The sequence below is a fragment of the Theropithecus gelada genome, chromosome 10 (genome assembly GCF_003255815.1).
Source record: "Theropithecus gelada isolate Dixy chromosome 10, Tgel_1.0, whole genome shotgun sequence".
NCBI lineage: Eukaryota > Metazoa > Chordata > Mammalia > Primates > Cercopithecidae > Theropithecus > Theropithecus gelada.
The window spans coordinates 67,714,899-67,734,930 of record NC_037678.1 but is presented as its reverse complement, the minus strand read 5'-3'; the positions used below and the strand labels follow the sequence as shown (position 1 = coordinate 67,734,930).

The 20,032-nt window shown below is 51.6% G+C and overlaps 1 protein-coding gene across 1 annotated transcript in view; it reads left to right on the top strand.

Annotated features, from left to right (window-relative positions):
• Nucleotides 1-20,032, top strand: part of MYH7B (myosin heavy chain 7B) — a 45,969-nt gene that overhangs the window by 8,398 nt on the left and 17,539 nt on the right. The window contains exons 3-10 of the mRNA XM_025400170.1: nt 10,887-10,986; nt 13,095-13,143; nt 13,401-13,562; nt 14,830-14,936; nt 15,086-15,229; nt 16,018-16,174; nt 16,476-16,503; nt 17,876-17,972. Of these exons, the coding sequence (XP_025255955.1) occupies nt 13,472-13,562; nt 14,830-14,936; nt 15,086-15,229; nt 16,018-16,174; nt 16,476-16,503; nt 17,876-17,972 (624 nt within the window). The 5' untranslated portion in view covers nt 10,887-10,986; nt 13,095-13,143; nt 13,401-13,471. The remainder of the gene's footprint in view (nt 1-10,886; nt 10,987-13,094; nt 13,144-13,400; nt 13,563-14,829; nt 14,937-15,085; nt 15,230-16,017; nt 16,175-16,475; nt 16,504-17,875; nt 17,973-20,032) is intronic.

The following is a 20,032-nucleotide window of genomic DNA, read 5'->3' as shown; positions in this document are numbered from 1 at the left end:
TCTCTCCCCAGGGAGAGGCTATCATCCTGCCCTTCCATCTCCTTGAATTTTCCAAGAAGGGAGGGAGTGGAGAGAGAGAGTGAAGCCAAAAGAGAATTCCTGGGACTGGGCACAGTGGCTCATGCCTGTAATCCCAGTACTTTGGGAGGCCAAGACAGGAGGATCACTTGAGACCAGGAGATAGAGACCAGCCTGGGCAACACAGTGAGCTCCCACCTCTACAAAAAATTTTTGTAATATTAAAAAACAAGGGAATTGCCTAAGGATGAGAAGTCACAGGGGCCCAAGTGACCCTTGGAATGACCCTTTTTCTGGGACTTTTTCATGATCTCTATATTGGTGTGACATGAATTTTCCTTGTTTAATCTACTGAGTTTGGAGATGATCTTAATGATAATAAGAAAATGAATAGTAATGATTATATGTCGAACTCTTATGTGCCAGGCACTTATGCCTTTTCTTTTTAAAAGTAGATATTATCTCATTCAATTTCTTATGGGACAAGTACTAATAGTGTTCCCATTTTATTTTATTTTTAAAATAGGGATGGGTCTTACTGTGTTGTCTAGGCTAGTCTCATACTGCTGGCCTCAAGTGACCCTCCTGCCTTGGCCTCCCAAAGTACTGGGATTACAGGCATGAGCCACCACGCCTGGCTTATTCCTGTTTTATAGATGAGGAATCAGAAGATCAAAGAGACAGAGCAACTGAGGGTTTGCACATAGGCAGTTGGACTCCAGAACTCTTAGGCATCGTGCCGTATGGTTAACCTGGCTCAGCTGAATCCAGGAGAGCAAAGAAAAGAGAGGCTTGCCCAGGCTTGGGTGGGAAACAGGAGTCAGAATATTCACTGGGCCTGGCATGCGTGCGCAGCAGGGAGCAGAGCGAGAGGCCACTGGGAAAGATGGTTCTCAAAAGCAGAAGCCTCACCCCAGGGAACATGGCCCATCAGCAAGCACATGGGTGCCTCTTCTGGGCATGCTGGCTGCTGGGGACCCAGAAAGGCATCTGCCTGTTCCTGGGTCTCAAGAAAGACCTGTCTTGTGGGGTAGACAGATGATAATAAGCAGACTTAGCCATAAGTGTAATACATTCAGAAATGGAGACATGTGATACAGAGGGTGAAGAGAGAACCTTTATAGAAAGGACCTAGTTTAGCTAATGTAGTCAAAGGAAGCCCCTTTGAGGAGGTGAAATTTGAGTGGAGACTCGAGAAGAAGGAAGCAGCCACGCCCCAGTCTGGGGAAAGAGTAAGTGGCAGATGCAGAGTCCCTGAGACAGAAAGGAGCTGGTTTAGTTCTAAGCTCTCAGAAGGCCACTGTATCTGAAGTGGTATGAGTGAGAGGGTGGGGCTGCTGTAGATGGGGCTGGTCAGTTGGCAGGGCCAGGTTAGGCTGGGTCTCCAGGCCAGGGTCAACATATAGGTCTATAGCCAACATGTTTAAACAAGGCCCATAAGACTGTCTTCTTGCTGTCCCTGAGAACTGGGTGTTTGCATATTTGGGAGGGACTGAATCCTGATGCCTAGGCTGGGAAAGAGGATGGGGAGGGTGGGGAACTTTCTTGGCTTCTGGTCCTAGAAAGCTGGAACAAGAATTTGGAGGCTGCATCCCACTGACTCCCAGGTGGGTTGGAGGGTGGGTGGCCTCAGCCCCCAGGGCCCAGGTGATAAGGTGGCACCTCACACTGACAGCTGTCCAGATGTCCTTCCACAGGTGAAAGGTCCATCAAACTGTGGTGCATCCATACATACCATGGAGTACCACTCAGCAATAAAGACACAAACATGAAATGAGCAACACCTTCGAAGAATCTCCAGGGAATTATGTGGCGTGAAAAAAGCCAATCTCAAAAGAGTACATACACTATATGATTTCATTTATGTAACATTTTGGAATGACCGTTTTAGAAACAGGACAGATTGGTGGTTGCTAGGGGTTAAAGATGGGAGGGAAGTTAGTGTGGTTATATAAGGGCAACACCTTTTTATTGTTAGAACTGTTCAGTATCTTGGTGGCGGTGGAAGATCCGTGAATTGACACAGATGATGAAGTTGTACAGAACTTAATACATGCAGATGTGCATGCGTGCACACGCACACACACACTCACACTAGTATATGTAACACTGGGAAAATCCGAGTAAGATTGGTACATTATATCAATGTCAATACTACAGAGTTACTGTGGTATTGCTTACAATTGCATGAGCATATACAATTATCTCATTAGAAATTTTAATTAAGAAATGAAATTTGGCTAGGCATGGTGGTACATGCCTATAGTCCCAGCTACTTGGGAGGCTGAAAGAGGGAGATTGCTTGAGCCAGGAGTTCAAGGCTACAGCGAGCTATGATTATGCCACTGCACTCCAACTTGGGTAACAGTGATACCTTGTCTTTAAACATTTTTTTTCTTAAAAAACGGGGGCCGGGCGCGGTGGCTCACACCTGTGAGCCAGCACTTTGGGAGGCCGAGGCGGGTGGATCATGAAGTCAGGAGTTCGAGATCAGCCTGGCCAACATAGTGAAACCCCGTCTCTACTAGAAACACAAAAATTAGCCGGGCATGGTGGCGCGCACCTGTAGTCCCAGCTACTCTGGAGGCTGAGGCAGGAGAATCGCTTGAACCCAGGAGGCAGAGGTTGTAGTGAGCCGAGATCACACCACTGCACTCCAGCCTGGGAAACAGAGTGAGACTCCATCTAAAAAAGAAGAAAAAAAAAAAAATTAAGGCCCAAAGCATTAGATAATAGAATGATAGAGATATTTGTACTAATAAAATTTTCAGCCCATGGAAAAAAAATCTGAAGGCTCTGCTCAAGGAGGTCTCTTGTCCTTGAGTTAGCAAAGTCACAGGGAGGTAGGCAGTGTGCCCTCAGGTGTGGGAGCAAGCAGGGTCACCCTCAGGATACTCAAGATAGAGCGGTGGTACCCTCAGACCCTCTGGGTAGGTTGCCCACCTTAGCCTTTTGGGCCTCCCTCTGCCCCTCACCCCTCAAGCTGATTGACCATGATCACAAGGGTAAGAGCAGAGCCACAGCACCCCCTGCCCTCCACCACTATTTGGTCTTTCATGGAGAACAGGCGTTCTCCTGATCCCCACTCCACCAGGTTAGGCTAAGGACAACTACGATTAACCGTCTGTGCCTGTGTGTCCCCCAGCAGCTTAAGACTCCTGAACCTTCAGAGCAAACCTGATGCCAATCCCAACTTGAAGGGCATGGGAGAGTGTTTGTTTGAGGCGCTGAACTACATAGGAAACTGACCGAGGCTGGGGCAAGCCCATCCTGAGACCCCAGGCAGGGCCTTGGCTTTGGTCCAGGATTTGTGGGGTGGTTTTACAACATCCTGGGATTTCATAAGTGGGTGCCACTAAGACCTCTCTTCCAGAATGTTGGCTGCCTTGGGCACTGTCTCAGATTCCATCCACAGAGTGGCAGACCCAAGGCTTCCTGCCATAGTACCCCACCATACGCAGAGCCACAGCCGCATCCTCAAATTGTTGACATCTTCCCATAGGCTGAGCACTTCGTTTCATTTATTTCTCTCAACCACATTACAAGGCAGGTCTTCTTTGTGTATTTATTTTGCAGAGAAGGAACCCAGGGCTCAGAGAGGTTATGTAACTTGCCCAGGGTCACTCAGCTTGTAAATGGCAGGGCAAGGATTTCAAGAGGCAGTCCTGACATGTGCCAGGCCTGACCTAGTCCCTGCAGATGCAAAGCAGAAAGAGAAACATTGCCTGCTCTGAAGGAGCTAGTGAGAATATCACCAGACATTTCCATAGTGCGTATGATGGGGCAGGCACAGGCTAAGCTCCTTGCATGTGTTATTCCATTGAATCCACACCACAACCCAGTGGAATAAGGTTATGCCTACTTGATGATGGAAATTGAAGCTCCGTGAGGAAGAGAGACCTACTCAAGGTCATATAGCGAGCTGGAAAGTCTGACCTCCTCTTGTTAGCTTCCTCCCTCCTCCAGGCTGGCCTCCCAGGCCCCTCCCTGCTCCTGGTCTGCACACCCCTTCTCCCCTCCACTCAGCTAAGCCTTGTCCATGGCCCCTGTCCCTTTCATTTCTCTTCTTAGCATAGTTTGGAGCCTGCGGTGGGGCCACACTATCTGGACGGTGAGCCTGGGGGTGCACCTTCTACCCCAGGGTGTCCTTTAGCCCTTCCTGTCTCTTCCAGCTGTGCAGCAAGGGGAGTGTTAGAGGGCCCCACTACCCAGGCCCTTACCTGCCTGCGGCAGCCTACCTGAGTGTGTGCAGCCCACACAGCATAGAGGATGGAGCCTGCAGGACACCCTTAATGCCCTTACCTGGCAGGGAGGCCAGCACACAAGGGGCTGGGGGCGGGACTGGGCTTCTCAGGGTTGAGTGGTTCTGGAAGCCGATATGAGCAGCAGCAACTGCTGGCATTATCTAGGCTCTAAGAATAGCTTGGGATGAAGAGTCAGAGGTTGAGGCCAGGGAAGAGGACAGGAGCCTGTTCCTACCGCCCCCTCCTGCTGCTTGGCCTGGAAGCTGGGAAGCCTGCCTCCTGGCTCACCATTTGCTCTGGGATGGTTTTGCATGGACACATCTTGTCCACCATTGGGCTGGAGGAAAGAGGGTACCCCTGGGACTCAGACCTAGGCTGCTTGACCTCAGGCTGAAGGCAGTGGGCCCACTCTCTGAGGACCAGCCCTCACCCAGGCCCCTCCCAACTGGCACAGAGTAGGGGTTTGTTTTTTTCAAGGATCATGTTGAAAGTGACCCTCATTCATTTAGCAAACACTTTAAAAATAGGTTATACATACACAATTTAAAGTTCAAAGGGTATACAAGGGAAAAAAAATCACTGTCCCTCCCTTCCCTGGCCCCCAGCTACCAAACACTGTTACCAGCTTTCTTGGGTGACTTCCAAAGGCAGTCCATCCATACATAAGCATACAGATGCACAAATGTCTCTCCCCCCGATTTTTACGCAGGAGATGGCATTGCCCATACACCCTTCTGCTCTTTTTTTTTTTTTTTTTTTTTTTTTTTGTGAGACAGAGTCTAGCTCTGTCACCTAGGCTGGAGTGCAGTGGCTCTATCCCGGCTCACTGCAACCTCTGCCTTCTGGGCTCAAGTGATCCTCCTGCCTCAGCCTCCTGAGTAGCTAGATTACAGGCATCTGCCACCACACCCAGCTAGGTTTTTGTATTTTTAGTAGAGACAGGGTTTCATCACGTTGGCCAGGCTGGTCTTGATCTCCTGACCTCAGGGGTTCTGCCTGCCTCGGCCTCCCAAAGTGCTGGGATTACAGGTGTGAGCCACCGTACCCAGCCACAACTGTTTTTTTTTTTAACCTAATGATCTATCTTGGAAATAACAGCAATAATGTATTGAGTCTCCTCTAGTGTCAGGTACTATTCTAAGCACTTTAGATGTTTGAACTCATATAATGCTCATCACAGCACTAGGAGGTAGGTCCTGTTTGTGAATCTCCACCGTTAAGAGGTGAGGTCATTCTCCAAGACTTTGTGCCTGGTAACTGGCAGAGCCAGGACTAAAACCCAGGCAGCCTCACTTTATATAAGGTGCTCCTTCCTCAATGCTCTGTGCTGCCTCCCAAGTGTGAGACATGTTGAGACTCACAGCGTGCCCTTCCTCTTCCTAAGGGCCAAGGTAAGCCACGTACAGTGAACACTTAACCACGTACCAGGCTGAGGCTAGGCTACTGCAGTGTAAGGAAGACCAGGCCTCTGTCCTCATGGAACTGGCATCCCAGTGCCCATGAGTGTCTGCCAGCCAAGGCAGGAGGAGGGAAACCCACTTGTCTCATACCCACGTGCCCTTGTATAGGTCTACTGTTCAGACACACCCTGGTCCCATGTCCACTAGTCCTGTAGTCACACCACCTCTGAGCTGGAAGGCCTTAGAGCCCAGAGTTACAGATGGGAACATGGGGGCCCAAACAGAGGTGGACACGAGAGCACCAGATGGCCCTTGCGAGACTCATCCCCTGCCTTCCAGGATCCATTTCAGCAGGGTGGGTTGGGGGTGACTTTAATCCAGGGCCCAACCATTGTTTGAAGTTGGGAACAATTGAAGGACAAGGGAGCTATAGATAGATCCACAGCTGCTGTTACTTGTCCCAGCCTGGGCACTGGGCCTGAGCATTGTCTACAGAGGGGCACTCTAAGCAGTGAGGCCCACTCCTGGGGATGGGAGGTTGGCCCAGAACAGCTCAGCTCAGCTCTGGAGATACAGAGTCAGAGGCCAAGACAGAAATACAGAGTCTTGTAGGGCAGAGAGCAGGACAGGGCAACACCAAAAGAACAAGACCCTTGAGAGATACAATGAACTCCCATCAAATATCGACAATACCAGACGGGCTGGGGGTGGGAGGGCAGAGACAGAGCCTGCCACAGGTTGAACTCGAGGACGCGGCACATCAGAGACCTGGACCAGAGCGGGTGCTGGGGTCTGGAGCACCTCGGCCCAGCTCAGGTCTTTCTGTTCATCCCTCCAGAACAGCTGTGCATGTTAATCACTCTCGGGGGCAGCCAGTCTGAGGTACCCTTGTGTGTGCTAGGGGAGGCCTCTAGGTCTTCCTGGTCATGGCTTGAATTCACTGTATGACATCAAGCAAAGATCTCCCTTTGTGCCTTAGTTTCCCCAGCTGTCCAATGAGAGCTGGTTGGCGTGATGGCTGAAGGGCCCCCTCATCCTCCAGTGAGGTCAGGACATTTTATGTGTCTAACTCCCTCCTCTTGCTGTGGCTGAGTTTGCAGTCCCCTCCTTTCTTTGTCCTTTGTGAGGATGGGGGACAGCTGGTTCCCCACCCGCTCCCCCCAGTAACCTTTCAGCCATAAATCCATGCTGAGGCGTCTCTCCTCCGGATAAACAGCCCTGATGCCTTTTGGCTGCCCTCGTCCTATTTTTTGCTTGAAGCATCAGAGCTGGGGCCCACTCGGGCCCTCTGCAGCTGCCCAGGGCCCCAGGAGGGGGGAAAACCTGGGACAAGCAGGGGCCCAACCACCCCCAGGGTGCCAGGGTCGCGAGCCCCTCTGTGGACCTCACCACCTTTCACTGGGACCATTATGGCAGCCTCCTCCTGAGTCCGTCTTCCTGCCACCGGCCTTACCCCTTCAGTGCATCCTCCACACCAGCTGCCACAGGGAGCTTAGGAACACATAAATCTGACCACACTGTCAAATTCCGTTGCTCAGAGCTCTTTGATGCAAAAAATAAATAAATAAAAATGCCTTTGATGGCGCCCCAACTCCTGTAGGATAAAGCTCCAGATCTGAATCTGGCCTTTGAAGCCCTTCACAGTCCAGTCCCACTGCCCAGTCCTGCCCCACTCCCCTTTATGCCCCTGGTGGCCCAGCTGCATCTGGTGGGGCTGCTCGGGCCCATCTTCACCCCCCGCACGCTGCCTTGGAGTTCTAGGTCATGCTGTCCATTTCCTGTCCCCTCTTGCCACCTCCACGCCAGACCCATCCGCTCTCACCCGGGTGATAGCAGCAGCTCGCCCCGCTGCTTCCCCTGCCCCTTCCAAGTCATTCGCGTGGTCACCATGAAACTTCAGCTCACTCACATTTCTGCTCTCGCAGGCTCCCTCTGCACCTGCAATACAACCCTGGGTCCCTTCCAAGTCCTTCAAGGCTCTGAATGATCTGCCTGTCCACCCTCACCTTGGAAAACTCTCCCCTTGTTGACCACTAGGATGGCACCTTAAACATCCCAAGCTGTTTTCTGCCTCATGGCTCTTGTATTTGCTATTCCTTCTGCTTGGAATACTGTTCCAAGGGCTCCCTGCCTCACCGGCTTCTTGGCACTCTCTGGTCTCACCTTCAGTGTTGCCTCTTCAGAGAGGCCCTCCCTCACCCACCAGAGCGAGGTACACCCCCATTACGCTCTAGGCCATACTGCTTGTTTCATGCTCACCATTGCCATAATCTTTAATTATCTTAAAAATGTGTTTGCTTGTTTTATTTTATTTATTTATTTATTTATATTTTTATTTTTTGCTTCTCCAGGGGAGTGTTAGCTCTATGAGGGTAGGAACCTTGTTGCCATACCCCTCTTCCTGGCAGTCTGGGTGTCACACTTGTTTGTTTAGAGACAGGGTCTTGTTCCTGTTACCCAGGCTGGAGTGCAGTGGCATGATCTCGGCTCACTGCAGTCTTGAACTCCTGGGATCAAGCAATACTTTCGCCTCTCAGCCTCCTGAGTAGTTGAGATTGTAGGTGTGTACCATCATGGCCAGCCAATTTTTTAATTTTTTGTAGAGACAGGGTCTTCCTACATCAGCCTAGGCTGGTCTTGAACTCCTTGGCTCAAGTGATCCTCCTGCCTCAAGCCTTCCAAGTTACCAGGATTATCATAGGTGTGAGCCATCATGCCTGGTTAATTTTAAAAATAGTTTTTGTAGAGATGTCACAGGGAGCTTATGAACACATAAATCTGAACACACTGTCAAATTCTCTTGCTCAGAGCTCTTTGATGCAAAAAATAAATAAAAATGCCTTTGATGGCGCCCCAACTCCTGCAAGATAAAGCTCCAGATCTGAATCTAGCCTTTGAAGCCCTTCACCATCCAGTCCCAACTGCTCAGTCCTGCCCCACTCCCCTTTATGCCCCGGTGGCCCAGCTGGTCTCAAACTCCTGGCCTCAAGTGATTCTCCCACCTTGGCCTCCAAAAGTGCAGGGATTATGGGCATGAGCCACAGCGCCCAGCCTTCAGACTAGCTTTTCTCCTTCAGACTCCTCCATGTTAATGTCTTTCTTGAATATCTTTCCTTTCCTAGACAATGTGTTTCTTTTGTTCCAATCCTTGATACGGGACAGAAGCTGTCAGATGCATGTTGAATTGAATTCATGTGTCCTTCCCAGCTGTAGAAGCATTATTCACAGAGTCCTTCAATGTCTTTGCGCAAAGAAGAAATTTCAGGCATTGGGCTACATTGGTGGCAGATACATTTTGGGCTGGGATCTAAACTCCTGGAGTCTCAGACTTCTGAAATCAGAACGAACTTCAAAGGTCATCCAGTTCAGAGGCCTCAGCCCTGATCAACCTCTGCCTGAGTCTTCCCTTGGTGCTGGCAGGCTCACTTTCCTGCAAGACAGCCTCTCCCGCTGCTGACGGGTTCAGAGGGTGAAAAGTCCCCCTTTGTGTGTATCCACATCCTGCTTCCTGTCACTGCCCATGGATCTACTTTTGAGGCTACACAAGTCCCATCAGCTCCCTCTGCTCTGGGACAGCTCTTCAAGCTTTTTTGATTTTTTGTTTTTTGAGACGGAGTCTTGCTCTGTCGCCCAGGCTGGAGTGCAGTGGCACAATTTCAGCTCACTGCCACTTCCAGCTCCCAGGTTCAAGTGATCCTCCTGCCTCAGCCTCCCCAAGTAGGTGGGATTACAAGCGCATGCCACCATGCCTGGCTAATTTTTTTTTTTTTTTTTTGAGATGGAGTCTTGTACTGGAGTGCAATGGTGCAATCTCGGCTCACTGCAATCTCCGCCTCCCGGGTTCAAGTGATTCTTCTGCCTCAGCCTCCCGAGTAGCTGGGATTACAGGCACTTGCCACCACGCCCAGCTAATTTTTTTGTATTTTTAGTAGAGATGCGGTTTCACCATGTTGGTCAGGCTGGTCTCAAACTCCTGACCTCAGGTAATCCACCCACCTTGGCTTCCCAAAGTGTTGGGATGACAGGCATGAGCCACTATGCCTGGCCTTACTTTTTTTTTATTTTTTAAGTATTTTTAGTAGAAACAGGGTTTCATCATGTTGGCCAGGCTGGTCTCAAACTCATGACCTCAAATGATCCACTTGCCTCAGCCTCCCAAAGTGCTGGGATTACAAGCTCTTCAGGTATTGAAAGTCAGTACCTTAAGCCCTTGCGGGTTATAGTATTTGTTGCAAATCACTCAGAGCATTGGGTTTCCTCTTTGCGTTGTCATGTTTGTGTGTGAGCTTATCTCAGCAGGAAGATGTACCCTGGGTAGTGGAAGGGAACCTACAGGGAAGATCTAGACCCATTTTGGGGCTTGGTTTCTTAGCCCCAGGTTCATACACTGAGTAGGTAATTCTAGGATTCAGACCCACATGATAGGTGTAAGTTAGACTTGCTAGAGGTTCTGATTCTCCAAGCTAATTCTGTTGGTCCCTGGGCAAGAAGTCCTGCCTTCTGAGCATCCTTGAACAATGAAAAGAATTTTTCCCACTTTCTGGGCTTTCTATAAATTTCCCCAGCCCAGCTCTCCAGTCTCTGATGCCATATAGAGATTAAAATCCTATAATCTATCAGGTTTGGTTCATTCACTTACTCACTAGGTATTTATTGACTTTCTATGATGTGCAGGCACTTGGCAAGGTGCTGGGGACACAGACCAAGCTCCTGTCCTTGTGCAGGTCTTTTCTGGTGGCAGGAGGTAGGCAAGGTACAACCTAAGCTCTACACAGAGAATTGAAACAGTGAGGTTCTCACAGAGACAGTGTGGAGAGAAAGAAGAAAGGAATACATAATGTAGGATTCCATTCAAACAAATTTTGAAAATAGACAACACTAATCTGTGAAGTTAGAAGTCAGTATTATATTGTGGATCAAGCAAGAGTGGGTATTAAAAAAAATAAAAATAAAAAAAGTCAGTATTGCATTACCCTTGGTGAGGGGTGGTCTGAGGGGGATAATTTTTCATAATTTCTGTTTTTGAACAGGGTACGGTTTTGTTTTGTTGTTGCTTTTGAGACTGGGTCTGTTGCCCAGCTGGAGTGCAATGGTGTGATCTCGGCGCACTGTAACCTCGACCTCCTGGGTTCGGGCGATCCTCCCACCTCAGTCTCCTGAGTAGCTGAGACTACAGGTGCACGCCACCATGCCTGGCTAATTTTTGTTTGTTTGTTTGTTGTAGAGATGGGGTTTTGATGTGTTGCCCAGGCTGGTCTTGAACTCCTGAGCTTAAGTGATCTGTCCGCTTGGGCCTCCCAAAGAGCTGGAATTACAGACGTGAGGTACTGGGCCTGGCCCAGGGTATGTTTGAGAAAATTCATCAAACTTTATAAGATTGTTCACTGCAGCCTTGACTGTAATGGCAAAAGACTGAAAACAATCGAAATGTTTATCCAGAGGGGACCCGCATCATTTCCTAATGGGGACATGCTGTAGGACTAATTCCTAATAGGGTCTGGGCAGTTGTAATTTTGATAAATATTGCCAAATTTGGCACTGTAATTTTTCTTTTTTCTTTTTTTGAGATGGAGTCTCACACTGTCGCCCAGGCTGGAGTGCAGTGGCGTGATCGCCACTCACTGCAAGCTCCGCCTCTCGAGTTCACGCCATTCTCCTGCCTCAGCCTCCCAAGTAGCGGGGACTACAGGTGCCCGCCACCTTGCCCGCCTAATTTTTTTGTATTTTTACTAGAGATGGGGTTTCACTGTGTTAGCCAGGATGGTCTCGATCTTCTGATCTCGTGATCCACCCGCCTCGGCCTCCCAAAGTGCTGGGATTACAGGTGTGAGCCACACGCCCAACGGGCACTGTAAGTTTTAAATGTGTTCCTGTATTATGCACACAGTAAAGTGCATACATCTTAGATGTACAGCTTGATTTGTTTTGCAAAGTGCACACACCTGTGTCCCATGGTTCTGCTCGGTGTATAGAGCATTTCCTGTCTCCCAGAGGCTCTCTGGTGCCTCCAGCCATTACCCTCCCTCAGAGGACCACTGTGCCACTTCTGTCACCATAGGCAAGTTTTGCCTGTTTTGAATGTATATGGTTGAAAATGTAGCTTGGAAATTATTTCTTTATATTTCATCTGGCACACCTGTGCATTTAGAATGGGAGCGGATCGGTCAGAGGACTTCCCGTGTGGGCCTGGTCTGGCCTCTGGCCGGAACCCTGGCTCTGGAACTCCATTGTTCCATGTGTCTGGCATCTAAGGTTCTCAGATCCTTTCATTCTCGATTCTAAAACCCTGTGGAGTCACGGAGCCCTGAATGGGGTGATGGACAGGAGAGCCTGAAAGTGCCCTGAAACATTCCGAAGACTATGTCAGGCAGATGGACTGCCAGCGCCCTGAACCCCTAAGAGAGTGAGCCATGGGAAGGTGGCTTCCTGTGAACCTTGAATGTGGGAATCTGAAGGGGCTCCTAACTAGGTTACATTTCCTTGATTTGCTTCCACTTCAGCCAAACAATTCCTTGATTCTGTAAGTTCCAGGGCTGATTTTCTTCATGTATGATTTCCCCAGGGGGTCCCCAGAAAGAGGATGGGGAGGGAGGAAGGGGGAAAGAGGGTATCGATGCGCTCCAATTCCAAATGCACAGGTGTGCCAGATAAAATATAGAGAAATAAATGCAAAGCTACATTTTCAACCATATACATTCAAAACAGGCAAAACTTGCCTATGGTGATAGAAGTGGCAGAGTGGGCCTCTGAGGTAGGGTAATGAGTGGAGGCACCAGAGAGCCTCTGGGAGGCAGGCAATGCCCTATACCCTGAGTAGAGCTGAGGTGACACAGGTGTTTGTGCTTTGCAGATGCTGGAGAGGGATGTCCCCCTCCCCCCTCCCTCTCCTTCCCCCTCTCCCTTCCCTTCTTCCTCTCTCTCCTTCTCTTTTTGATCTGGTCTCCTTCTCTCTCCTTCTCATTTTAATCTGTTCTTGGCCATTGCTCATCTGTGAGACTTGGCCAATGCTTTCCTTTCTCTGGGCCTCAGTTTCCCTGGATGTATCAAGAGGGTTGACTGGATGGTCCAACCTCAGTGGGCATTCTGTGGTTTCCTCTCTGAGTGTCCTTGCTCTCTGTATCTGGAGGTGGGAGTGTTTTTCTGGGCGTGTCAGACTCTCTGTGACTCGGTTTCTCCCCGTGAGCTCCTCAGTCTCCTGAACCTCTTACTGCCTTGTCCCTGGCCCTGTCAGTCTCTGCACCCAGCCTTCCTGTCTCTCAGTGGAGTGTCTCTCTCCGCCTTTGTGATCCCCTGACAATGGGAGGTAAAAATAGCCCAGGGGCCGTGCTGGTGGAGATAAAAGGGAATTTGCCTTTTGTGTCCTGTGGCCAGGCTGGGGGGGCTGTGACACGTGGAGATTGCTGACATAGCTCTCCTCCTCTGACCTTGACAGTGGCAATAAAAGGGGTAGCAGAGCTTCCTGCCCTCACCGTGGTGCTGAGGTGGGTGATCAGGACTGGGGTTGGAGCCGAAGGGAGGGCAGGAGGGTGGGTGGGTGGGTGGGTGAGGGTGTCCATGGGTGGCTGTGAGTCTTCCGAATCTGGAGTGGAGGAAGCCCTGGTGTTTGAGGGCGTGCATGTACGCTGGGCACTCACCCAAGGAGGCTGGATTGGGAGCCAGAGGGAGTCTCCTAGTATCTGGTCTTGTGGGTTGGGGGATCATGCCCTAGTTCAGCTCCCTCGTCACTGTCATCTTCCAGTGCCTGCTGCCTTGGGCTGCCTTGAACCTGCAAGGTTTTAGCTCCTCCTCCTTCACCCCAGTGCCACTGCCATGATGGATGTGAGTGAACTTGGGGAGTCTGCTCGCTACCTCCGCCAGGGCTACCAGGAGATGACGAAGGTGCACGCTATCCCATGGGATGGTAAGTGGAGGCAGAGGGGGAGGGGACACAGCCACAGAGATGCCCTTATGGACTCAGACCAGGAATTGGGAGGGGTGGCACCAGCTCAGGGCTGTAGGCGCATTGGGGCCTGACAGCTGGAGCCCTAGACCTTTCCGGCAGAGTCTGGGGCCTGGAAATTAAAACCCCAGGGACACTGTATATCACTGTGTGTCTGTGAGCAAGCCTTGGTTTGTTCCCCTGTGAAATGGGATAATAGCACCTACCTTCCGGAGCTGCGGTTTATGAAGACTCGGGCTGGAGCCTGAGCCTCTGAGATGAGATTGATCGGCATGTGTGCAGGCTGCCTCCACATGTCCACAAAACTTGTGCTGGGGTTATTTTTAGTGCTTTCTGCAGAGCCAAAGCCACCCTTTATTAGGGACAGGAATAAAGGCTGTACTATTTATGACCTGGTTTGCTCATAGGACAATACTAACAATAGGCAGTGTGTACCGAGTGCTTATTGTGTGTCAGGTCCAGAGCAGATGATTTTCCATACATCATCTCAACAACCTGGGGAGATGGAGACCAGCGCCAGACCTAGCTTCACAGGGCACCAGGCTCAGAGGGACCTTGTGCTTGATTCAACACTCTGCCGTTGCCATCTTGAAAGTTTTAATAGTTTTCAACAAGGGGACCCACATCGTCATTTTGTACTGGGGTCTGTAGGTTATGTCCTAGATGGTCCTAGATGGTCCTGACCTACGCACTTGGCAGAGCAGGGAACACAAACTCCGGTTTGCAGCCTGTTTCTAACCACCATGAAATCTGGGCTCCTCAAAGTTCTGGCGACAGCTGGCCAGACAGGAGAGCACAGGTTACAGAGTTAGGAGGCCTGGATTTGAGTCTTCAGTGAAATAGGGAAGGCAGGACGCCTCCCCAAGAGTTATATGCCTGATATTGAGGGACCTAAGGAGATCCCCATAACATTTTCCATATGAGGGAACTGGCCCAGAGAAAATCAGGGATTTTCCTGAAGTCAGAGGGCAAACGTGGTGGAAGCAGGGATTGGAACCCAAGCATGTAACCCAGACTCATCCTCTAATAAGGGGATCTCTAGGGACCCTCCCAGCTCCGCCCTTCCTGAGCCTGGGTTTGGAGGGTTCTTCACTGGAACTCCTGTGTCCTGGCAGAGGGGCTTTGGGGAGGGTCACAAGTCTATGGATACCATGGCTTGGGAACTCCAGTTAGAACCCTGGAGGTGCCTCAGCCCCTCTCCGAGTCCAGTGCTCTCTCTGCAACCCAGGGAAGAAGCGAGTCTGGGTGCCTGATGAACAGGACGCCTACGTGGAGGCCGAGGTCAAGTCGGAGGCTACTGGGGGCAGAGTCACCGTGGAGACCAAAGACCAGAAGGTTCCGTTCCCCCTTTCCTGAGATTAGCCTCTCTGTCCCTAGGCCTCCTGGCCAGCAGGATCTGCACTCTGGGTATGTGGGTGGGGGTGACAGGTGAGGTCGGTCCGTTCCTTCCGGTCCCCTCACCTCTGCCACGGTCTGCCTGGTAGGTGCTGATGGTGCGTGAGGCTGAGCTGCAGCCCATGAACCCGCCCCGCTTCGACTTACTGGAGGACATGGCCATGATGACGCACCTGAATGAGGCCTCTGTGCTGCACAACCTGCGCCAGCGCTATGCCCGCTGGATGATCTATGTGAGCCCCAGGCCCAGGCCATGGGCGGGGCGGGGGTTGTGTGTGGGGCGGGGCTGGAGGTGAGGCTCTGGGGGCGGGCCCATAGCGGTGGGGCGGGGCTGTGAGCGATGGGGCGGGTCCATAGCGGTGAGGCGGGGCTGTGAGCGATGAGGCGGGGCTGTGAGCATTGGGGGCGGGGCTGGAGGTTGGGCCTTGGAACCTTAGGGGAGCAGCTGTTCCCCTGCTGCTCCGGGGGACTGGTGGCCGGCGTGTCTAGAAGTCAGCTGCTGACTATGGAGGCCGTGGGCATGGGCTAGGGCAGGGCTGTGAGCACGAGTCAGGGGCGAGGCCAGGACAGCCACAGAGGGTGTGGTGTGGCAAGTCAAGTGGCTCCTTGAGGAATATCGCAGGGGTCACAGTCTTCTGAAGACTGGGGCCTGGGGATGGGAACTTAGGTTATCCCTCCCAAAACCCTACCAGTAGGCCAGACGTGGTGGCCAATGCCTGTAATCCCAGCACTTTGGGAGGTTGAGGCAGGCGGATCACCTGAGGTCAGGAGTTCGACACCAACCTGGCCAACATGGTGAAACCCCCTCTCTACTAAAAATACAAAAATTAGCCAGGCGTGGTGGTGTGCACTTGCAGTCCTAGCTACCCTGGGAGGCTGAGGCAGGAGAACTGCTTGAACCCGGGAGGTGGAGGTTGCAGTGAGCTGAGATCATGCCATTGCACTCCAGCCTGGGAGACACAGCAAGACTCCATCTCAAAAACAACTAACAACAAAAACCCTACCTATACTCTCTCCTCAGACCTATTCCGGCCTCTTCTGTGTCACCATCAACCCCTACAAATGGCTCCCAGTCTACACGGCCTCCGTGGTGGCCGCTTACAAAGGAAAGCGCCGCTCGGAGGCCCCGCCCCATATATATGCGGTGGCAGACAACGCCTACAATGACATGCTGCGCAGTAAGGGCCGCCTGGACTCCCCCCAACCCCAGACCCCGACCTTGGTCCCTGGAGGCCTCTGTAAAGGACCCCCTTCCCCCACTGGCACTGCCCCCCTTTTGACGCTGCTGGACATGGTCGCCCAGCCGTTCTGTCCCTCCGCATGGGAGCTGACCTCCACTAGGGACAGCCCCACTCACTCATTCCCATTCCTGGCTCTGGGTAGTGGGGTCTACCCCAGGGCTATGGATACCCAAGGTGTTTGACCTGTGGCTGGCCCGGCACCTTGGCCGACTTCTCTATCCCCTTCCCTTTCCTCCAGACCGCGACAACCAGTCCATGCTGATCACGTGAGTGAGGGGCTCTGGGGGTGGGGTGGGAAATGCTGGCCATCTGGCAGAAAGAGGGCGGTACCACAGTCATTTCCCAGGGTTGAATCCAAAGTGCTTAGGGCAGGGCTTTTACCACCTGGAGCTAGTGTCCCAGCTGAAGCTAAATTAGGCCTGAGCACATTCTCTGCCCCGATTCTGAACAGATGTGTTCTTGATGGTGGATAGGGAGGGCACACCCACAAATGGAGTGACCACCAGCCCCATACCTCCTCTCCCTGGGGCCTGGAGTCTCCTACCTTGATCTTCTGGGGTTCTAATTCTGGCTGAGGGGCAGCAGGAAAATTCCTCTGCCCGTCTTCCTTTTCACCATCTACTTACATCCGAATCTTACCTCTGATCCTTCTGTTGCCTCTGTGGGAAAACGGTAGAATTCTTCTTACATGCCAGGTTCTTGACCAGTCAGGCCAATATGGACAATGTTCAGTGGGAGTGTGCTTGCATGCATGCAGTTAAGAGCAAGGGCCTTGGCTGGGCACAGTGGCTCAAGCCTGTAATTTCTGCACTTTGGGAGGCTGAGGTGGGTGGATCACTTGAGGTCAGGAGTTCGAGACCAGCCTAGCCAACATGGTGAAACCCCATCTCTACTAAAAATACAAAAAATTAGCCGGGCATGGTGGCTACTGAGTACTGTAATCCCAGCTACTCAGGAGGCTGAGGCAGGAGAATTGCTTGAACCCAGGAGGTGGAGGTTGCAGTGAGCCAAGATTGCGCCACTGCACTCTGGCCTGGGCTCCATCTCAAAAAAAAAGGAAAAAAAAAAAAAAAGCAAGTGCCTTTAACCCAGACGGGCCTGGCTGAGTGCGGTAGCTCACGCCTGTAATCCCAGCACTTGGGGAGGCTAAGGCGGGAGGATTGCCTGAGGCCAGGGGTTTGAGACCAGCTGCGAGACCCCATCTTTAAAAAAAAAAAATGAAAAGTTAAATTAAAAACCCTACCTACCACAGACAGTTATGACTCAGTGAGTTGATATATGTGCCTGGCACACAGCAGGGACAGCCACAGAACTCCTGACGCCCAGTTCCTTGTTCCTAAAGTGGGGGTGATAATGGAGCCTGCCTTCCAGGGTTTTCTGAGCCGAAACTGAGCCGATGGAGTAAAGTGCCTGGCACTGAGTTAGTGCTTAGTGGACGGTGGCATAATCGTGTATTGTCATCTCACAGGGGTGGTCTACACTGGCTTGCTTTGTACACCTCTGAGGGTTGATCCATCCTTGGGGGTTTCAAGTTGGGGGGAAGGAGATGTGGGGGCCTCTGCTTGAGGGATGAGGCATTGGGGGTGGGGGAGAATTAGGCAAGATGGGCACTGGTGACTTATGTTTGTGTCGTCCAAGCGGAGAGTCGGGGGCCGGTAAGACGGTTAACACCAAGCGGGTCATTCAGTACTTTGCCATCGTCGCTGCCCTGGGAGACGGGCCGGGCAAGAAGGCCGTAAGACTTGCCCACTCGGGCATGATCCCTGTTGCTTCTCGCTCTTTTTCTTCTTTCTTCCTCTCCTTTTTTTTTTTTTTTCCTTTTTAAAAACTTTGCTCCCCAGAACCCTGAGCCCTGCCTGAGCCTCCCACCCTGGTGGGGGACTCTGGCCTGAGCAAGGCTTGACCAGAAAGGCTGTGGCCACCTGACACGCCTGCCTTTGCATTTCCATTGATAACACGGAGGGGTGGGACCACATTGCCGTTTCTAAATTTGTGTAATTTTTATCTTCCATTGTGACCTTCATATATTGAAAGAGTTTACTAGATGGGCTGCTTTTACTAAGTGTTGTTGTCTTGGTTTCCCTGACAGTTACCTGCCACTGACATGTTAGACACAGAGTTTGGCTGGCATGGAGGGCACTGGGCGTTCCCAACAGCCGGGGTTGGCAGGGCAATTTTGTGCCTTGTGATTTCTGTACAGTTTTTTGGAAATTTCTGAAACAATGGGGCCCAGTTTTTTTGTTTTTGTTTTTAAGGCCTAACATTTCATCCCTAGCCTTGGGGCCAGGTGTTCAGAGCTCTGTGGCTATCCCCAGATGGGCGGCCTTTTCTTTCCAGAAGCCTGAGGCCTCCCTCCCCGCCCAGTCCCTGCTCCTGGTCCTGTTGAGCCTTGCTTTATTCTGGGTGTTTTTCTTTCTTCTTTTTTTCCCCTATTTTTTTTCTTTCTTTCTTTCTTTTTTTCTTTCTTTTCTTTCTTTCTTTCTTTCTTTTTTTTTGCCTTTTCCTTTTTACCCGTTTGATTGTCTTGATTTTTGATTTTCATTTCAGTTTTGTTTTGTTTTGTTTTTGCTGTTGACTTTTTGGTCCTTTTTCCTCCTTCCCTTTCCTGCCCTGTCTTCCAAACCCTGAAAAAGGTCTCTGGGGATGTAACAGAAAGTTGGGTTGGTCGAGTGACAGGAAGAGATGTCAGGGAGAGGTCAGAGCTGGCAGGGACACAGCTGGAAGGGCAGAGGAGCACCTGGGCAGAAAGGAGCTGGGACAGTGGAGCCCAGCGGAGAGGGTCAGGCAAGGGAGGGGTGGGAGAGGCTGCCCGCAGGAGCCATGGCTGCAGGACCTTAAAAGGTTGAACTCCCCTTACCTTGGCCCCAAATTTGGCCAAACGGGCCAGAGAGAGCCCTGCACAAAAGCACTGGATGGGAGTGTATTGGGCGGGGGTCCCACCTCCCCTGCCCGATGTCTCTGTGGGTTATTTTAACTCTTGGGCTCCCTAGAGGTGAATGAATGACCACAAAGTCCCTGGTAGCGTATCTGTTCCCTCCAGAATCCATTCCTTCCCTTCTCTCCCTTTCTTCCGTGGCTCCCAGCATCCGGGGTAGGGAAAAGAAGGAAAGGAAAAGGAAGGGAAGGTGAGGATGAGGCTAGGATGGAGAGAGGGAGGATCTGCTCAATTCAGTTAGTCCCTCTGGGTGCCACACAGGACAGCTGTAGCGTCCGGGAGGCAGGAGGCTGGGTACCTGCCCTGCCGCTCCTGACTTGCTGTGTGGCCTTGAGCAGATCCACTCCCTGCTCCAAGCTTAGTTTCCTCATTTGCAAATTAGGGCTAATAATTGGCAGCTGGCAGGGCCATTGTGAGCACTGGTAGGTATACAGACAGACATACAATGAAGACACACCCAATTGCATTACAAAGGAGAGGTGTGTAAGGTCATAGCGGGAGTTTAGGGCAGGAAGGTTCAGACCAGAAAGAGGTCTATTCCAGCTTTGGAGCAGCCAGGAGGCCTTCCTAGAGGAGGGGGCACGTGGACTGGGCTCTGGAGGACCCTATATTTTAGTCGGGAGGCCCCTGGGGCTTGGAGCAGGGCCACTGCGTGGAGACTGGAAAATGAAGGGCGGCCAGAGGCCAGGCTGGGGCAGAGGAGGCTGCAGGTGGAGACTTGGCTGGGGCCGTGCCACTCCCACTTTCCAGCGTTTTGCCTCCTAACAGCTGGAGGAGGGTCAGGCCAAGGGGCGGAGGGTGGGGGCCACGCATTCGGGTGACTAACGTCCACCCCCGTCCTGCTGCCCGCTGCCTTCCGC